Genomic DNA, 18,706 nt, shown 5'->3' with positions numbered 1-18,706 from the left:
CCCACCTCATACTCACCTCCTTCAAGGGGTGACAGCACTTTTCCATTTCTGTACCATGTGATGTTGCCATCTGGGTAGCTGTCTTTTGAAATGCAGTCACCCAACTGAAAAATAAAAGGGGAATAACATTTCTTTGTTTCAATGAGGGGCTGTCAATTTGAAAGCCCTAGAATATTTAGGAAACGCAGAGTGTCTTGACTCATTTATCTTCTGACATTGACTGACTGAATACATGCTCTCTTTTATAAAAACAATGTTTTGTTATATTAAAAATATAGCCTTACCCATTTTTAAATGTGCAATAGATCCTGCCACTAATGATAAAATCACACTCACTTAAAGGCATTGGCAAATTTATTTTGACATATTCAGCTCAAACCGTAACTGAGTAGCATGATATAACTCCAGTAACATTGACTATTATCAGACTTCTGGATCTTCACATGAAAGAAACAGTTGGTATCAAGACTTGGCTGCTTGTCCAGTTTCATTCTACTTATATTTTGGACTAATGTTAAGTGTTTATCAAATAACATTGTGCATTAAAATTTAATATGATCCAAAGAACATGTTTTCACACACATACATACACATACAAAAGAAAGTTTAGGTACTTTAGCTGGTCAAAATGAGAGCATTACTCAGTTTATTCTTTCCCCCACTTCAGTACTGCTACTCTTTGTTTGCTAATGTGATTGTTCAAATCTGATCTTCTCACATTTTTATTTCAAACTTTCAATGGCTTAATTTGTCAATATAATAGTCCAACTCCCTATGTAGTGTATAAGACTTCTCATGATTCAGCTTCTCTTTATCTCTTTCCATACTCTCTTGACTTCTTAGAAACCAAGGTTTTAGAAATACCAAAAGTTGATGTTTCTGAAACATGTCGTTACATGTCATTCTCTTTCATATCACATTACTTCATATTGTTGGAAAGCACTTGCTATCTTTACCCTGGAGAAAATCTACTCATCTTTCATTGGCTGTATTAAACATTCAGTTCATTCAAATAACAAGAACTTCTCCCTTCAGAAATGACCACACCATCCTTCATATCATCATGGCCACAAGGCACAGTGATCATAGGGTTCCCACTGCACCTTCTGCGTACTTTCTGAATGGCACCTGCAACACTGTTTACTCCATGTGATCGAATGCCATCTTGTTTGTTGTGGCATCTGAGGCCAGGAAAATGCACTCAACATTAGACTAAGTAAAAAGCAGTTAATCAAAAACAAGTTCTTACCTTTTTAAGCTGCTCTGTTTCCAGAAATGGTGCTTTGCTTACAATTTCAGGTTTAGATGGTTGCTCTGTGGTTGAGAAAGAGTTTGAATATAAATGGAAGGGGAAAAAAAGGAATATCCATGATTTAATTTATGACAAAAAATAATAATTCATATACTCAAAACAGAAGAACAAGCAACAGAATAAAGAATAGGTTTTTATATATAATCTGGATTTAAAACATCTGATGGTCTTGCACATCCCATTATTTCAAATCATTGGAAAGCTTTATCTTTGTCCTGGAAGTCAACTTCTCCAAATATTTGCTTCATTATCTTAAATATTAATTTAAGTGCTTATAACTTCTTTGAATAAAATATGTGCAATAATTTCTGGATCCTTTATAAGCAGTGGATATGGATTTGATAGTGGAATAGAGGCTAGTGTACTAAATAATAATTGATTACCGTGAGCACATTTACTTATCAATAACTTTAAACCCATTAGGTAAAGATGTTAATTCACATGGAGCACTTGTTTATTTATTTATTTATTTATTTATTTTTGGGTACAATGGTACTTGTTTAAAATGCACATTTCTAAGTCCTAACAAGCCTACTGAAACAGATTCTCTAGAGAAAAATCCCATCAATGTATATATTCTAACAGGTTCCTCAGGGATTCTTAGGCACAATGAAGTTTATGAAACAATGCTCTAAAATCATGGGGAAATTAGTTAGGAATGCAGAAACCCAAATTTTCTAAATATCTTTTAAGTCCATTCATACTGTGAAACTAAGTGTAGGGAAATATTTCAAACTTGGAACCTGAGATAATGAACAGAAGTATTTTAAATATAGAAAGTTTTATAAACATAAATTCTAATAGAGGCTTTAGGAGCAATAGATTAAAAATTGCATGAACAAATTCTTACTTAAAGTATTTTAAGTTATTTTGTTCTTGTCTGCTAGTTTCCTACCATTGATGGATTCTGTACTTTTAAAATAGCTCCGACAATTAGTTTACAGAGAATATAAATTGCCTCATTGTCACTAATTTTCATGTCTCAGGGAACAGAATTATTCTATTCTCATGTAAACAAACAAATGAAAATAACCAGATATTTTCTTTTATTGTAACAAACCTAACTCAATTGACTGCAGTATACTTATTACTCAACTTAAAATTCCTTTATGAGATGTCACCTTAAGTCCATTACAGAAAACAAGGAAAAAGACAAAAAAAAATCTTTGAAATAACAAAGTGGACATCACCAGAGTGTACTGAAAATATGTAACCTTCTCAAGGTTACTATTAAAGCTGATTTCTCTTTCCAAGTATTTTTATTATTTTCTTTTATTTTTTTTTTTTGCAGCAGGGAGGGTACCAGGAATTGAAAGCAGGGGCACTTGACCACGGAACCACATCCTCAGCCCTATTTTGTATTTTCTTTAGAGACAGGGTCTCTCTAAGTCACTTAGCACCTCACTTTTGCTGAGGCTAGCTTTGAACTCGTGATCTTCCTTCCTCTGTCTCTGGAGCTGCTGGGATTACAGGTGTGCACCAACATGCCCAGTTCTTTGCAAGTATTTTTATACTAGAAATTAGAACAATGAATATTATAAATCTGCTTACATATTGAACTCAAGCACTTTAATTACACCAGAGCCCACATATTCTGAATTCTAGAAATACAATTCCACAATTTTAACAATGATGATTATGTAGTTTTTCAAATATACTGGCTGGAAACAAAACATAAGAAAGACAGGAAAAGAAATGTGGAGGAATACAAAGGTATAACAAAGACAACTAAGATTAAATTAACAAACAAATGGTTATTAGAAAGGCGACTACAACATTCTAAACATTGACCAGAAACTCCCCTCAAGATAGACATCAGTTTCTGGGAAACACATGGTATCAAGGTCAAAGCCTTGCCTTCATCAGCACATCTTTATGTCATCACTATTTTGAGGGAATGCTATAAAAATTTTAGCTGAGTTATCAATAAAATATTAAATTCTGTGTGGAATGTATGTTTTAAAGGCAAATATCTAACACATTTAAGAGAGAAATGCATTCAGAATATTTAAGCAGAATGAAAATTCTTGGGGCTTAACTAAGTCCAAATTCTCTGGCCACTGAAATAAATTAATTTATTGACACCCTTTCCAAGAGATCAAGAGACAGAAGACATTAAATTAATGTATGTTGTCAAAAAGAGACAACATTAACAGGAAGGAAAGAATAAATGATTTTTAGTTTCTCTTCAGTAGCAGTGTGCCTGGAATATAGGAAGAAACTTGAAAATCCTCCTATGAATTTATGCTCTAAACAAGAAGATGAAGTTGGCAGTTTTGCCAAGTTTTGTTATTTTTCCACTTAACAAAGGAAAATATTAAAATAGTTGGGACACATACTGACTTCTTAGTATATCAGATACCTCTGTTTTGCTTTGTAAACACTGTGATGTTTTATCAATACACACATACCCATAAACACTTGGCTTCTAGTGTTACAATCCTTGATCCTTTGTACATGGAAATGTATACTTTGTCTCCATAAATACTTGAAAAAATTCCCTCTTACTTCAATAAAATGAAGCTGTAGGAAACCTAAAAATTCCCATGAAAGGATGCTTACAGTTAGTCCTCTTTGCATTTTATGCATCTTTCTATTTGGTAGAGAATCACAGTCAATACTGTGGAAATAAGAATAATATCTATTGCATTTCCTTGAGTTATTTTCTCCTTAAACTTTTGTCTCAAACCCTTTATATTATCTACATATTTGGTATACAATTTTCTCTTAAATTAGGTTGTAACAATCAATGGATATTAGTTGGAGAACTATAAAAGAGGACACGTACTATTTTAGCAAAATTGCATATTGATTCCAAAGTGTTTTTTTAAACCTATGTGAATTATGTCTTAATATGATTCAAGGATTCATAACCAAGTATAAAATTGAGAGGAAAAAGCAATGCCACAAATTTACTTGTATTATTAAAGTAATTTAGTCAAGGGCACTGATTTAAAATTGAGCCAAATATTACTTCTGAACATTCATGACTAGGTTCTCTAAAATTACTCAACTGAATATTTATCAAATGGTGGAACCATACCTTGGTTAATTTTCTTTTTCCTTTCTGACCTGGCTCTTTCAATTGATGTAGCTAGGCACTATATTATCAAAGGGCTACATATGATAGCTTAAAATTGTAGATGAGAAAACTGAAAACCAAATCTTTTAATGTTCATTGTAAATCTGATAGTACAGTACTTTATGTATGGGGGTGGATGGAGAAGGGGGCAGCTGATGATTTTAGTAGCATGTACCATCTTTAGAAATGGGATATAACACTAAGACTCAAATGATTTCTTTTTAAACTATATAGACTGTAGGATTTTCACTAATATCCTTCGAGGTCTTACCATACATAATTAAAATCTAAGCTCCATTTACTATTTAGAGCAATTTGAAATATTTTGTAATTAGAAGCCTTTCTTTTCCTTCTGGCTTTCTTGTTTTATCAATAGCTGGAGAGAATATACAGGAGATTCTTTTGCTAAATAAAGAAGGCAAGTGTGGTACAAAGATGGAGATTAATTTCAGGAGGAAACATGCTAAAATAGGTATGTATTTTTTTTTTTTTGCTCTAAAACTCAGGCTACTGTTAGTGTATGCTATGAACATTAGCTTTCAGAAAAACTAGAAATCAACAACTTAGCAAATTCTGTCATTTTTGATGTTTAGCCATCTTACAGCAGATGAAGATGTAGTGAGGGAAAAACTGCTGTGTATCACCCACAGTGTTCCAGCAACACTAACAAAAAACCCACACAGGACAGCTCGATTTGATATGGGAGGAGGGAAAGAAAGAACAGGTTCATTGGATAAGTTGACAGAAAATACTTCTCTCAGTCCTTGTCAACCATGAACCTTCACAAATCATGAGGTTCTTTAAGTAAACTATGGTGTCCATAAAATCATGTTGTTTTTCTCACTAGATAGAAAAAAAACATTTTATATATGTCTATATATTTAGAGAATCAAACTGAAATATGCAATTTAGGTTCCATTTGTTAAATGAGTAATTTTCTGCTTCTTTGTCCTTTAAAAATATTACCTTCAGGTTGATCATTTGCCTGGAGAGGTTGGAAGAAGGGAGCACTGATAGCAGTATCTAAATGAAAGCTCTGAGATAACTTTGTATAAAGCCAACAAACACTGCACAGCACCATGAGAAGAACTGAGCCACTTGAACACCAGTCTCTGTCACTGTAGAGTCTTCCTTGCAATATCATAGATCACCAGCAGAGTAGAGGACACTTACAAATTATTACAGGTCTTGGGGTCTAAATGCTTTTTGTAGAGGTGAACCTAGCTTCATTTTTGTTGTTGTCTGGTTTGGTTTTTTGGTGCCTTTGAGATGAGGTCTCACTCTGCTGCCCAGAATTTAGAAAGATTGGCCCCAAACTCAGGATTTGAAGGACTCTCTTGCCTCTACCTCCTGAGTAATTGGAGCTACCTTTTGCATGAACAAGTTATGAAAAATGTATTAGAATTCTAGAAAATTGAATAGTAGCAATTCCTTACCTTCCCAAACCCTCTTTTTTTGTGTGTGTGCTTGAAAAGGAGCCTAGTAAACAGAAGAAAAAACCTTCCATCTAATCTAAAACACTCATTTTACTGATGAGGCTATCAACCCCAGACTGGAGAAGAGACTTGTCCAAGGTCAGAAATTAATAGCAGCTCTGACAAAGCAAGGTCGTCTGTGACCAGCTCAGTGATTTTTCCATTTCACCACTGACAGCTGTTTGGCTCTCTGGACACCTATTTGACCTCTATGCCTTTTGCACAATCATTGGAATGACTCTTTGGAAAGTTTTAAAGGTCTGCTCTTGCTTCCGAATAGTTTTATCAACCTCAAATGTGCAGTAAATACAAACACAATATGATTTTGATGCTATTCAGCCAAAGCAAAAACAAAAACCAAAGCTGATGAGTGGTGATATAGCCTGTCACTTATTTGTTCTTGGGCTGGTTTATAAGTATGATTTCTTGCATCTGAAGTACAACTTGAAATTAAACAAAGAAACCTACTTGCAGGTAAAGTCATTAGTCAGGGCCTCTCGTTCGAATAAAAACAATTTGACTTTGCCCATGAGGATGGCAATCCATAGCAGGCTGATCTGGAATTGGCTCACATAAGCCACAGTCAATTTTGTGGTACATGGTGCACGTTGCTAGGTGATTCAACAGAGGGAAACAGAGGACTGATTGATGAGCCTAGTAACTCTTAAGTGACTGCAATATATACATGCACAGAATGAAAGTCAGCCTGTCACAGCTGCTGTTTGCTTCACACAAAGTGACCCAAAGTAAATTCATTATTAGAAGAAAGAAAGAATGAATGAAAGAGAGAAAGAAAGGGAAGAAGGAAGGAAGGAAAAGCCCCTATATGATCTTGGAAACACTGTCTTTATCATGACCTATGTTGTTCATTTTATTGAATTTGGAAGATCTCATGATTTCTAGTATAAAACACCATTTCAAGAGTGTGTAACTTGTCTATGTAAATTCTCCCTGGCCCACAGCCTGGAATGCAAATTTTGTTTCTGAGAATGGCTTTGTTTTCAACAACATTCAAAAGAGAAGGGGGCTGGGGTGCTGGCAGTTTGTGGGATATGAGTGTGTTTTCACAATCATAGGAATCCTCTATGTTCTAGAACAGCTTACAGATTTTATTGAATAGACCAACTGAATTTTTTTTTTTAAAGATTTCTGTATGGCATTTTTTTTAAGGGCAATTTTGGAAAATGTCACAAATGATGCTTCTATATGTAACATTTTCAACTTAATTCTCTATTCTCTTGTTATTGAGTAAGCTTAACACATTATAAAAAAAGCCCAAAAATGAAAAATTAATATAAATAATTATTTGGGTGGCCACTATGGTACATTCTGGATATCTTGTTAATATTTATGATATCATGGGCTATAATAAATATATTTTGGTTGTTCTCTTCGGAAAACGTGTCCTGAGCATTGCAATTATCCATTTTTCTAAATAATATGAATATGAAATAGAATAAATGAAAGAAAGGGCATGGGCCATGACAAATCAAATGGAAATTAATTATTTCTTGTGTTTCATGGAAGTCGGCCTGACTGGCAAACACCTGTACTTGGTTTGATGCATATAATGATCGAGATGTGGATGGTTTCCCGAAAGTGCCCTCTAAGGCAAAAGCTAATCAACTGAAACATGTAATATGCCTTTACAAGACTCTTCTTGAGAACAAAGGATCCCTTTGATAGTATAAGCACTCTTTGAGTCCACACCATGAACTCATAGGCTCTTTGAAGTTTACATAAATACTTACGGGACAGACCTACTTAGTTGCACAGATTATTAGAAGAGAACTGGGAAATCCATGGTTACTAGCTGTGGTTGGAGGCCCTCTGAGTTTCTTCACTATTTATTTTAATAATTTGTAGGTGCTGCCAAGTTATCAGAAAGCAAAGGAAAAAAAGTTGGAAAGTGAGGTCTTGTTCCCTAATTAAAAAGAATTGGCATTCTGAAATTTTTCATACTTATATTTCCTCCTGTAATTGCTAGAACATGATGTAACTGAGGTGGGACTTTTTATTTTTTTATTTGAATTTTAAAAGATGAAATGCTCTAATTATAACTTCTCAAGTCATTTATTTGCATAGTTATTTGCACAGTAACATTAACTATACATTATGATTAGGAAAAATAACTTTGCCATAGTGACTATAGTAATTAGCTAGGTTTCTTCCATAATTTTCTTTACTTCCAACCCTACTCTATTTTCTCTCCATGAGATGCCCCCCACAGTCATTTGTGATGTGCTAAGCTTTTTATTTTAGAATAATTTTCTAAACCAAGTGACTATTTTGAAGTTTAAATAAGCATTAGAAACCAGGATCAGGGGATATATATATATATATATATATATATATATATATATATATATATGCAAATTGAAAACTTAGATCTCTAAGTCATAAGATAGTTTGAATTTGTGTTTTCTTGTTTTTATATATTAAAATGGTAAAATTTTATCTTTCAACCAAATCCATGTATATGTATGTATGATATTCATAATTATACGTGTGTTAATATATCTGTATATTTCACAGAACACTTATTTGTACACATCAGTGAAAGTTAGAGACCATATGCCAGTTATCACTTGTACTACTCTGTGTCTCAGAAAATTTTCCATGACAAAACAACAGAGCTTTTAGTTCCTCACTGCAAATCTCCTATTTGAATTTTAGACTGTTTTCCTTCCTGACAGTGTGGATGAGCAGAAGGAAGATCTCTAGAAATCCTCTTACATAGATGCCTGCTGTAGAGACATTACAGAGATCAGTCTTTTTACTAAAAGAAAAATGTTCAAGTACCAGCCTCTAATCCCACTTAGCAGTTACTCTACAGACTACTTACTGAACACCTTGACTACTGTAGGTGCCTCAAATACGTTGTCCTCAGTCACCAGCATGCACACAAATCTCTTTTCGTCACTGATCTTTGCATTGCTGATAGACAAGGTGTAGTTTTCCGAGAGGCTCAGTCTGTCTTTGTATTCTGGTACATCATCATACTGCACACTTTTCTTTGTAGAGGACCTGAAGGCAATAAATACTGGAGAGCCATCAGGCTTTTCCTAAAAATTAAAATAATAATAAATTTAAAAGACTAGTGTATTCCAACATTTTAGAATTATATAAAGCAACAAATTTCCTTCATCACATTAGTTCACTAATATGTATACTTTTTGACCAAGAATAATTTTTTATACAAGCTTCACATAAACCTTTGTTTACAGAAAATCACTTCATAAGAATTAGAGCCATAGGTTCCTTTATAGGTATTGGTTGAAATGTGTGAAAATGAAAAAGTGACTCTTGGAATCTGAGCTTTTCTCACATCTGGAGGACAGAATTGGTGACTTCTTTGAAACTGATGACGGCCAGTCTTATGTTTAGTGTGAAATAGAAAAAAGCAAACACATGAGTGTATAAAATGATGTTTAGAAAACCATCACAGCAGTCATATGCTTGAATTGAAAATAGTGGTTTAGATATCCTGGGCAGTTATATCTGGCATATTCCTTACTTTAATCTCCATTCTTCAAATGTGCACATCTTTCAACCAGAGCTGATGTGGCTGACCTTTACACAGCATGTCCTTTAATAGTCTTCACGGAGGAACAGTATTTACTCTTGTAAAACAATCATGTCCATTAAGCAAGACTCAGATTAACCACTACCATCCATAATTCTGCTATTTTTATTATAAAACTCAACTCAAAAGGCTTCCCTACGAAAACATTCTCAAAATATGATATAATCTGGCATATAAAATGATGCCTAGAACAGAGACACATGATGCAATTCTTTCCCTGTTCAACAAAAATTCTCTTACCTAGTAAGTAATTTAGTTCAAAACAGGGACCAAGCCCTCCATTACTTACCTCATAAGACTTTTGAAAAAACTAAAGTTTGATAAAACATGTTAAAATCATGTCAAATTCATGGAGACTTACACTTTAAAAAAAAAATGAGTTACTAAGTTACTAAACTTATCTTGGAGTCCAAAAGTTTTAACTTCTTAAATATCTGAATACATTGATAATATTCCTCCTAAATCTTTTAGTTTTATCACAGGGTTATAGTGCAAATCTTTGCCTTCAATCATTCCTTCATTATGGGATATATGTTAGTTTCTATATTCATTCCTTTATGCAATAAATAATAATTATTAATATTTTAGTACTTAATTACATAGCAGATACTTTATTTGGGCTTTCTACACAGTAATTAATTGACTTAATGCTCATAACAACCCTGTAAGTTAAAGTGCAGTATTAGTCTCATTTACAGATTAGATAATAAGGTTTGGTTAGATAACTTTCAAGGTCTCTACTGATAAAGCTGAGAGCTGAGCTCAGCAGCCTGGTTTCTTTATGATAACACTTGATAATGGTGAGATAACTCTCCTATGGCAGGCCCTGTGGCAGATGCTAATGAAGAGGTGCAGAGAGTGGAGTTGGGAGGAGTGAACAGGGCCTGTGATCTCCATTCACTGGGAGCTGTGATGTCGAGAAACTGGCCTATCCTATCATGTTCTCTTTCACTTTTTCCACACCTTCCACTTGTCTTTCAGGTGCTCATGTTAAATTAGAGCATGTGTACTACAAGTACTGATCAAGTCTGACTTTGGAGCACACAGTACCTTAAATGCAACCAATGGGTTTGCCAGAGCTTTCCACTTCACTAACAATTTCAAATTTGCCATTCTTGATTGGTTTCTAATTCTGCTGTGCCAGCTCAGTTTAGGTGAAAAATACTCCCTGGATTACAGTTAGATTTTTCCATGATAAGAGAAAATATTTTTCACTTGATTCCATTTATTTTGACAGTGAATTTGATCCAGCAGGTGAATTATATGGTAGACACCCAGGCTCTTAGACTATTGGGGATGCTAATAAATATTGTCTTTATAAGCCTGGACTTCACATTTCCATATTTATAGGAAACTGCAAATATCTGAAAGTCACCTATAGTGAACTGCACAATAGGAGGAGGGCTAGGGAAGTGGTGTGCTGCCTTGCCTTCCTTTCCTTTCACATGGCCTTTACACAAGCACAATTGGTTGGGACTTTGCATCCCTACAGTCTCGAGAGCTTACTTTCACAAGAAATCACCACGTCAAGCACTAGTAACTATTTTGATATGAATTACTTCATGTAGTCCTCACCATAACATAACAAGGAAGATATTATTTCACTTTATAATGAAAAAATAGAGTTTATTTCACTTGCCCAAAATTCCATGGGGAGTATATGGTACACCTGTATACTCCATAAAAATCATAAAACAGGAAGCAATTAAGTAGTTCCAAGATAGGTCACACTTACATATTTCCATTTGCCAAACATGAGGTTCTGAGGTACATCGAGTCGGCAAGGCATGATAATGGTATCTCCATAGGCTGAGTTTACAGTATACCATCCAAGTCCTATAGATAAAAGGAAAAAGAGAAAGAGATTTTAAGTGTTTTCTTGAAGTTATAACATAGGAACATAGTAGAATTGCTATGGGACTGTACAATAATTAACATGTTCAAAATTCTCAAAACTAGCTTTAAGTATATTTGTATTTCTCAGTTAAAAATATTATCTTCTGGGAAATTAAAAAAAAAAACCTATTAACTGCTAAAAAGTAGTTATACTCCACTTATGTATAGTGTGTCAAAATACATTCTACTGTCATATATAACTACTTAGAATTAAAAAAACTGAGAAGTAACACATATAACACAACTCAATTTTGTTTCTGTGGGGGAAAATGAACATAAAAATGTCTTATTTGGTAGTAATATAGATTGAAATGCCATCTTTCATTTTATTTTTCCATAAAATAATAATATGGTAAAAATTCATAATATAAAATTTTTCATAGATAGCATTATAAATAAATTAATTAGCTGCATTTTGGGTAGACAATCCAATTTAAAACACAATTTGCTGGTTTGGTATAGGAAACTTCCTAGTTTTATTTAATATTTTATTAAAAATGATAAATAATTAAAATGTGGAAAAGCAATTTTTGCATTGAAGTGTAAAATACTATTCACATCTGTATATATTCATGAAGTTTTTAAAAACTTCAACTACTTATAAACATTGACAAGTACCAACAAGTACCACAGGATCTCTCTCATGTGTAGAAGCTAGAAAGGTCAAACTGAAAGTGGAAAAGTAATTACTCAAGACTGGAAGGGGGAGGGAGTTGCAGGAAACTGGACAATGGGCATCAAAACATGGGTCAGAGAAGTAGGTTCTAGTGTTCTATGGCATAGAAGGGTGCAGTTTATGTTATCCTGTTATGTGTTTTATGGAAACCTAGAAGAAAGGAGGTTAAATACTCCAAACATAAAGAAATAATGAAACAGAAATACAAATTACCCTGATTTGATCAGTGCACACTATATACATGTATTGAAATACCACACTATAAAATACCACAAAAAATACCACACCATAAATATGTATAACTCTTACGTGTTAATTAAAAAACAAAGCCCTCAGATGTCATTATGTTGACGATAATAGTTAGAAAAAAACCTCATATAATTTTAAGTTTATTTTGTTTAAAATTGTCTTTAAGATGTAACTTTTACCATTAATTATCTATTAACATATGTCTTAATTAAATATGAAGTATGAAGGGGTTGTTTTAAACTAGAGAAAGAAATAATATTTTGTCCACCAGGTGGTGCTAAAGGGCAAAGCTAAGGCAATCTGCAGCACATAAATAAAATCATCTGAGAACTTTCTAAAGAAACAGGACTGGATTGATACCATCTTCCACTATTATCCATCAATCACAGTGGACACAAAATTTCATAACATTAACATTAGTTTTTTTCATAACCATTAACATTAGTTTAAAAGTTATTTTATAATTATATCAATTGAGGTTTATACTTCTTTAACTAATCTGTCCCAGTGAACAAAAACGCAAGGTATAGGAACATATTTCACGCAAATATGCAGCATAACAACGGATTTTCATGGAGTTTTTTTTGCCATTGTTAAGATATAGAATACATAACACAGAAAACAGGGATATGTCTTCAGTTGCAATTTGAGACAAGGGGTATTCTTGTTTATCATATGTTCTGTATCATTATAAAAAAAAAGTGCCTCCATAATTTCTAATTGTTTTGTGTTCTCAACACTGTAATTCCTTTTAACTTTAAACCATCAAAAAGAGCAGAAGACTAAACAAAAAATGGTCACTTTGGCCTTGTTAAAATAAAAATAATGACAGTTTATTTATTACATTATATTAAATTATTTATTCACTTAGGTGCTGAGGCTCATACCCAGGGCTTCCACATTCTAGGCAAGCATTCTGCCATCCCCAGTCCTAATAATTCAGGTTTAGATATGTGGTCACAGACAGGCAAATTAAGAACATTTAGGAAATGGCTTTATTTCACATTACAGGACTTGTTTTCTATGATATTGGCCTCCTATTTTGGAATTTCCAGCATGTGTTTTCAGGTTGGTCATGCACTACACAGGCAGGTCTGCCAAGCTAAGGGAACCACTGTGTGATTTCATATTTTGCTTCTTTCATCTTTTTGTAGTAAGGTACTTGGATATGTAATCACTTTAAGATTAATTGTCTATGTACCTTGTAGAAGCATGTGCTTCTCTAATCATCTCCCATCATAAAAGGATGCCTTCCTTTGACAACGGATGGTGTTTCAATGGGTGTCCAAGGAGTGTTTTACAAAGCTTAGATACCAATTAGGTGAATCCTTTGCAAGGTAAAGAGACATTTTATGAAGTTCCATACCCAAATTTTAATGCTTTGTTCATTCTCAGACAATTTTTCCTTTTCCCTTTCTTATAGAACTTTAATGTGCTCTCTATACACTACCTTTTATAACAGGTTTTAAAGCTGCTTGAATTTCAGATACATAATGCATTTTTAGCATGATGAAAGCACAATTCCAACTGGGAAGGGACTGTATATTTTTAATCTTTGTATCTCCAGGAACAATGCGTGGTATTTAATGGGCTTCTAATGAAATGTTTTCTCATTTGAATATTGTGGAGTCTTTTGCATTTTGGTTATCAAATGACATCTTTGAAAAGCATGGAGACATTGCTAACTGGAACTTTGAGAATTCTTTTCCTTTCCACATGCTCTAAAGGCTGTCAAATGTTATCCCAGATCTGTAGGGGATTAGTAGAATTAGTTCTGGGATGGCACTCTCTGACTAGAAGAGAAACACAGATAGAACTATGGACAGCAAGAAAATAAGCCTAAAGTTACAGACAGAAGTCCTGCTCACAGACCGGGGGGCAGAATAAATGATAAGTTGGGTGGAATTCGGAGCCACAATCATGCTTATTTTAGAATCAATTTTCAAATTTCTATAGTCATCAACTTTTCTGGTAGGAGCAAACTTACTCTCAGGTTTATCTGATAGAAAGATTAAAGGCTTGCATCTGTTGGAGAGCTGACATCTCTAACCCCTGAGGGATAAAATGGCAACAAAGACCATGGTGATTTGGAGATGAATTAGCACTCTAATTTCTAGAGATGTCTTAATCTTTGAGATGCAGTGCCAGGAAGACCCAAAGTACCTGTCAACCCAAATGATTCTGTTTATGCTTTTCACAGAAGAAAGAGCTTTTTATCTTTGAATTACCAAATCTGAAAATTAAGTGTAGCTTACTAGAATTCCCCTGCAATTTTCTCCCAGTAATATTAGTTGGTTAATTATTCATGGCTTTGAAGTCTATAGATTATTGGGTACTGTTGCAGAAACAGAAGGCCTATGATGTCCTTCCTTGAAGAGGCTGAATGTAGAATGTAAACCAAATGTGTGTCCCTGCAACAGAAGCTATGACTGTGCATGTGTGTCACAGGACATTTTAACTGGTTTAGAACCTTCTGTATTAAATGTATTCTGTATATTAAGGCATTTTTACAAAATATTATTACCATTGCTATCAAAATGTCTAGACATAAAATAATACATAAAATGTTCAAATTTGAGAAGCAGTATGTAAATATTTAAGTGGTTTTTAAATAAAGGCCTATTAACAAAAGATAAAGAACTATATGCTTAGGATACATAGAAGAATTGTATGGAAATATAATGAAGTAATCAGAGGATTAAAAAAATATTTTCACCAAATAATTATGACACATGGGATCTCAGGCAAGTGACCATAAAATGCAAGCTACTTCTAGTCATGCATTGTGTATCAGAAACTATTTATTTATTTATATATATATATATATATATATATATATATATATATATTTAGTTGTAGTTGGACATAATACCTTTATTTTATTTATTTATTTTTATGTGTGCTGAGGATCGAACTTAGCACCTCACACTTGCTAAGCAAGTGTTCTACTGCTGAGCTACAACCCCAGCCCAGAAAAAAAAAAAAGTTTTTTAAAGCACCAAAAACAGACTGGCAAAATTTGGGAGTTAAGAGAACATATTCTATTCATAGTTGAAATAACAAAAAATGTAATACTTCTGACCATTCATGACAAATGATTTTTTTCCATAGAAACCAACTGTCAAGTTCAGAGAAATCATTATCTTTGCATTGCTGACATATGCACAGGTGAAATGGGATAGTTTAAAATTCACAAGCTGCTCCCACATATCAAGCAGAAGAGTAAACAGTACAGAAAATAGGATGAGAATTAGATAAGTCTACTTTTACATGCTGTAATTTAGCATAGTTAATTATTATTTATTGCATTGATACTTTCATAGTGCCACAATCCTTAAAAGCATTATTGAAGCTCTGTAGCTCTGCTGGGTGCTATAAGAGGGTTAAATGCCATTACGATCTGTTTAGAGCTCATAACATTAGAATTAAATTCTAGTTTCTCAGAAATTTCAGACTTATTTGCACAAATTAATTGCTGGGGAAGGAGTAGGTATAAATGAGAAGTTTATTATTAGATATTACTTTCATATTTATTTGACTAATTTTGATAGACAAATATTCTAATATTCCTACTTGCTTTATTAATGAATAAGGATATGTACAATTCTAATTGAATACAACTGGAATAAAAAATGCAAACATTTTATAACATCAGTGTACAGCAGTGTTTCTTGACTTGGTCACTACTGATATTTTAAGCTGAATTTCTCTGTACTGTGAGGAGGCTGCACTGTGGACTAGGATGGTTAGCAGCATCCCTGCTACCTATTAGATGACAGTACTGCCCTTCACCATTATGACAATCAAAATCTTCAAACATAGGAAGCAAGATTGGCACTCAGACCCCATCTGCAGAGAGTCACCAGTTTAAACCTTCAACTATTGCCATTTTACATTCCATAAAACTGTGGTTTCCAAATCTTTGTGCAGGACTAAATAATTACAAGTGGAGGAACAGAGGCAGATATGATATATAACAATAACTGGGTACTATAAAATTTGTTTACCTTACAGAAACATATATTAAACTATAATGGGGGAATGATTGATGACTGTAGGATTTGATTCCCAATCTCTTTACAGAAACGAAAAATATTTTAGCAAATCTATTAATGTGCCATAATTGAACATTATTCTACATTCTATATGAACTTTCTTAGCTATACCTATAATATATATTTTATTTAATAGGATAAAATATCATTCTTCTATGGATAAAGTGAAATAGATGTCTTGAAAGTGTCATTCAAACCTGTGCATGGAGCATCCTATTTTTTAATTCCTCTTGTACTTTATTGCACTAAATTAGAGTTTAAGATTTTCATCAACATATGTTTTAAGGTATACATGTGTGTTGATTCATGTGTGTGAGATATAATTCCCATGTAATTTGGAATGAACAGTAGAAGAGAGAAGGTATTTTGGTAAACTCTGACACCATTTTGAGAAATAGAAGAATATTTTCCTTCCTTCTTTTTCTTTAACAATTTTCTTTCAAGAAACTTGAGTTCTTGGAAGCTACCTTGGTCCTTTGCTACATCTGAAGTAAGGTAACACTGTTTTGAAGTTCACTTCTGCACTGCCTTTCTTAAGTGCCATATATTATAAGGCAGGTAAAAATGGGTGATGCTTACAATAGCAATTCTTTCTTTTCCCTTCCCTACAATTTCTTTACAGTTTTAAAAATGCATGACATTGGACATTTGAGATGAAAGGTTGGGCCACTGTGGAATAATATCTAAAGGGAAAGGACAATCTTAGCAAACTAGACATTAATGGTAGTACCCAAGATTATGTTTTAAGATACATGTTCTTTATTTTACTTATACAATAGGTTTGTATAATGCTTGATTTATCTGTTTATTAGTCTTTGAATGAATGTAATAATCTCCATATAAAAAAAGTTAAAAAATACTTTATCAGTATTTGCTTACAGTACAGAAAATTACCTTCTTGATTTACCGTTGACTTACTATGAACATGGGATGGGGTGGGATAAGCCACAATTCCTCCCATAGTTTAGACCTCCCCCATCTCTCCCTCTGTCCTTGGGCCCTTCTACTCTGGCTGAATTCCTATAGACCCCTTAAAGCCTATCTGAAATATTATCTATTCATACATTCAATCATGCACCAAATATCTACTGAACACCTATTACAGAAAAAGTGTAAGGTGTACTTTGTGGAAGAAATACATAAATACTAAGGCCTTTTCAAGGAACCTATAGAAATTGGTATAAGGAATTTAATGAGTAAGAATTATAGGAATGCATAAAAAGGAATTCTAGCAATGAACCTGACAATACTGGTAAAGAACTGAAAAATAAAAATAAAAATAAAAATTCTCTAAGAAAATTTTATTTGGCCTGAACACTGAATTAAAGTTTCTACAGATGGGAAGGTAAGGAGCATCACAGGCAAAGCCAAGGAGACACACTTGAACGACACTTGATTTTCTCTCTTAGGGAAAACTTAATTTTTATTACAGTAATTTCTGTAGAGTAGATCTTTGATCTTCATAAGGAACATGTCCTGAAACTGGCAGCTTTCCCAAATTCATAAATGCACATAAAATTTTCTTTAATAAAATGAAATAAGTGGTTACATCTCTTTGCTTTCTCTTTACTTTCATCATCAACACCAGAATTTAGATTCCTTTTGGGGCTATTTAAGATTATAATAAATTTTTATTCAGAAGTGATCAAATACAACAAAATTGTTTCAAAGTTGTGAACCCTTGTTTTTATTTTTTGAGAGGTGTTTCATGAAATTTAAATCAGAGAATGTGAAGATTCTACTAGTTAGAATTTCTTAACTTGGGATACAAAAATTAAATTCAAGACATCTGTAAGTCTTTTAAAATTGTACTTAAAACACATCTTAGATCATAGTGCACTTAAAGCTTTGTTTTTGTAGAAAGTATGCCAAGATTTCATCATATTGTCAAAGATTACCTTAAAATGTACGACAACATTGTTCAAGGTTCACCTTAATTTGAATAGAACTTATGGAAGCACAATTTGTTGATATCATATATAAATATAGTAACACAATACCATCTAGCAATTTCACAACTGAGAATCTATTCTATATCAGTTTTTGCATGTATGCATATTATATGCACAGAATCATTCAAATACTGAAAAACTAGAGGAAACTAAATGTTAATTGATACAGGAATAGAATATTCTCTATGTAAACTCACTGAAAAAGAGTGTGAGCTAAATATACTTTTTGCTTTTTTCTGTATGTTTGATATTTCAAATTTTATATCATTCTTTATTCACTTATTGAGAACAAAGTGCCTGCCCCAAATGATGTTGCAGGATGGGAAATGTCAACAGTGATTCTAAAAATTTGCTCTTATGGGGTTAAAATTCTAGATATATTTGTTTATTCATATATCTAAAAGTTGAATGATTTTATAAAAA

At 33.1% G+C, this 18,706-nt stretch overlaps 1 protein-coding gene across 1 annotated transcript in view; it reads right to left on the bottom strand.

Moving 5' to 3' along the window:
• The window catches only part of Alcam (activated leukocyte cell adhesion molecule), a 188,440-nt gene that overhangs the window by 38,062 nt on the left and 131,672 nt on the right, over window positions 1-18,706 (bottom strand). Inside the window, exons 2-5 of the mRNA XM_026406439.2 lie at window positions 11,191-11,291; window positions 8,715-8,934; window positions 1,250-1,314; window positions 17-104 (exon numbers count right to left, since the gene is read on the bottom strand). Coding sequence (XP_026262224.1) covers window positions 17-104; window positions 1,250-1,314; window positions 8,715-8,934; window positions 11,191-11,291 — 474 coding nt within the window. The remainder of the gene's footprint in view (window positions 1-16; window positions 105-1,249; window positions 1,315-8,714; window positions 8,935-11,190; window positions 11,292-18,706) is intronic.

This window comes from Urocitellus parryii, chromosome 2 (genome assembly GCF_045843805.1).
Source record: "Urocitellus parryii isolate mUroPar1 chromosome 2, mUroPar1.hap1, whole genome shotgun sequence".
In the NCBI taxonomy this organism is placed as follows: Eukaryota; Metazoa; Chordata; class Mammalia; order Rodentia; family Sciuridae; genus Urocitellus; species Urocitellus parryii.
This window is presented reverse-complemented; position numbering and strand designations above follow the sequence as displayed.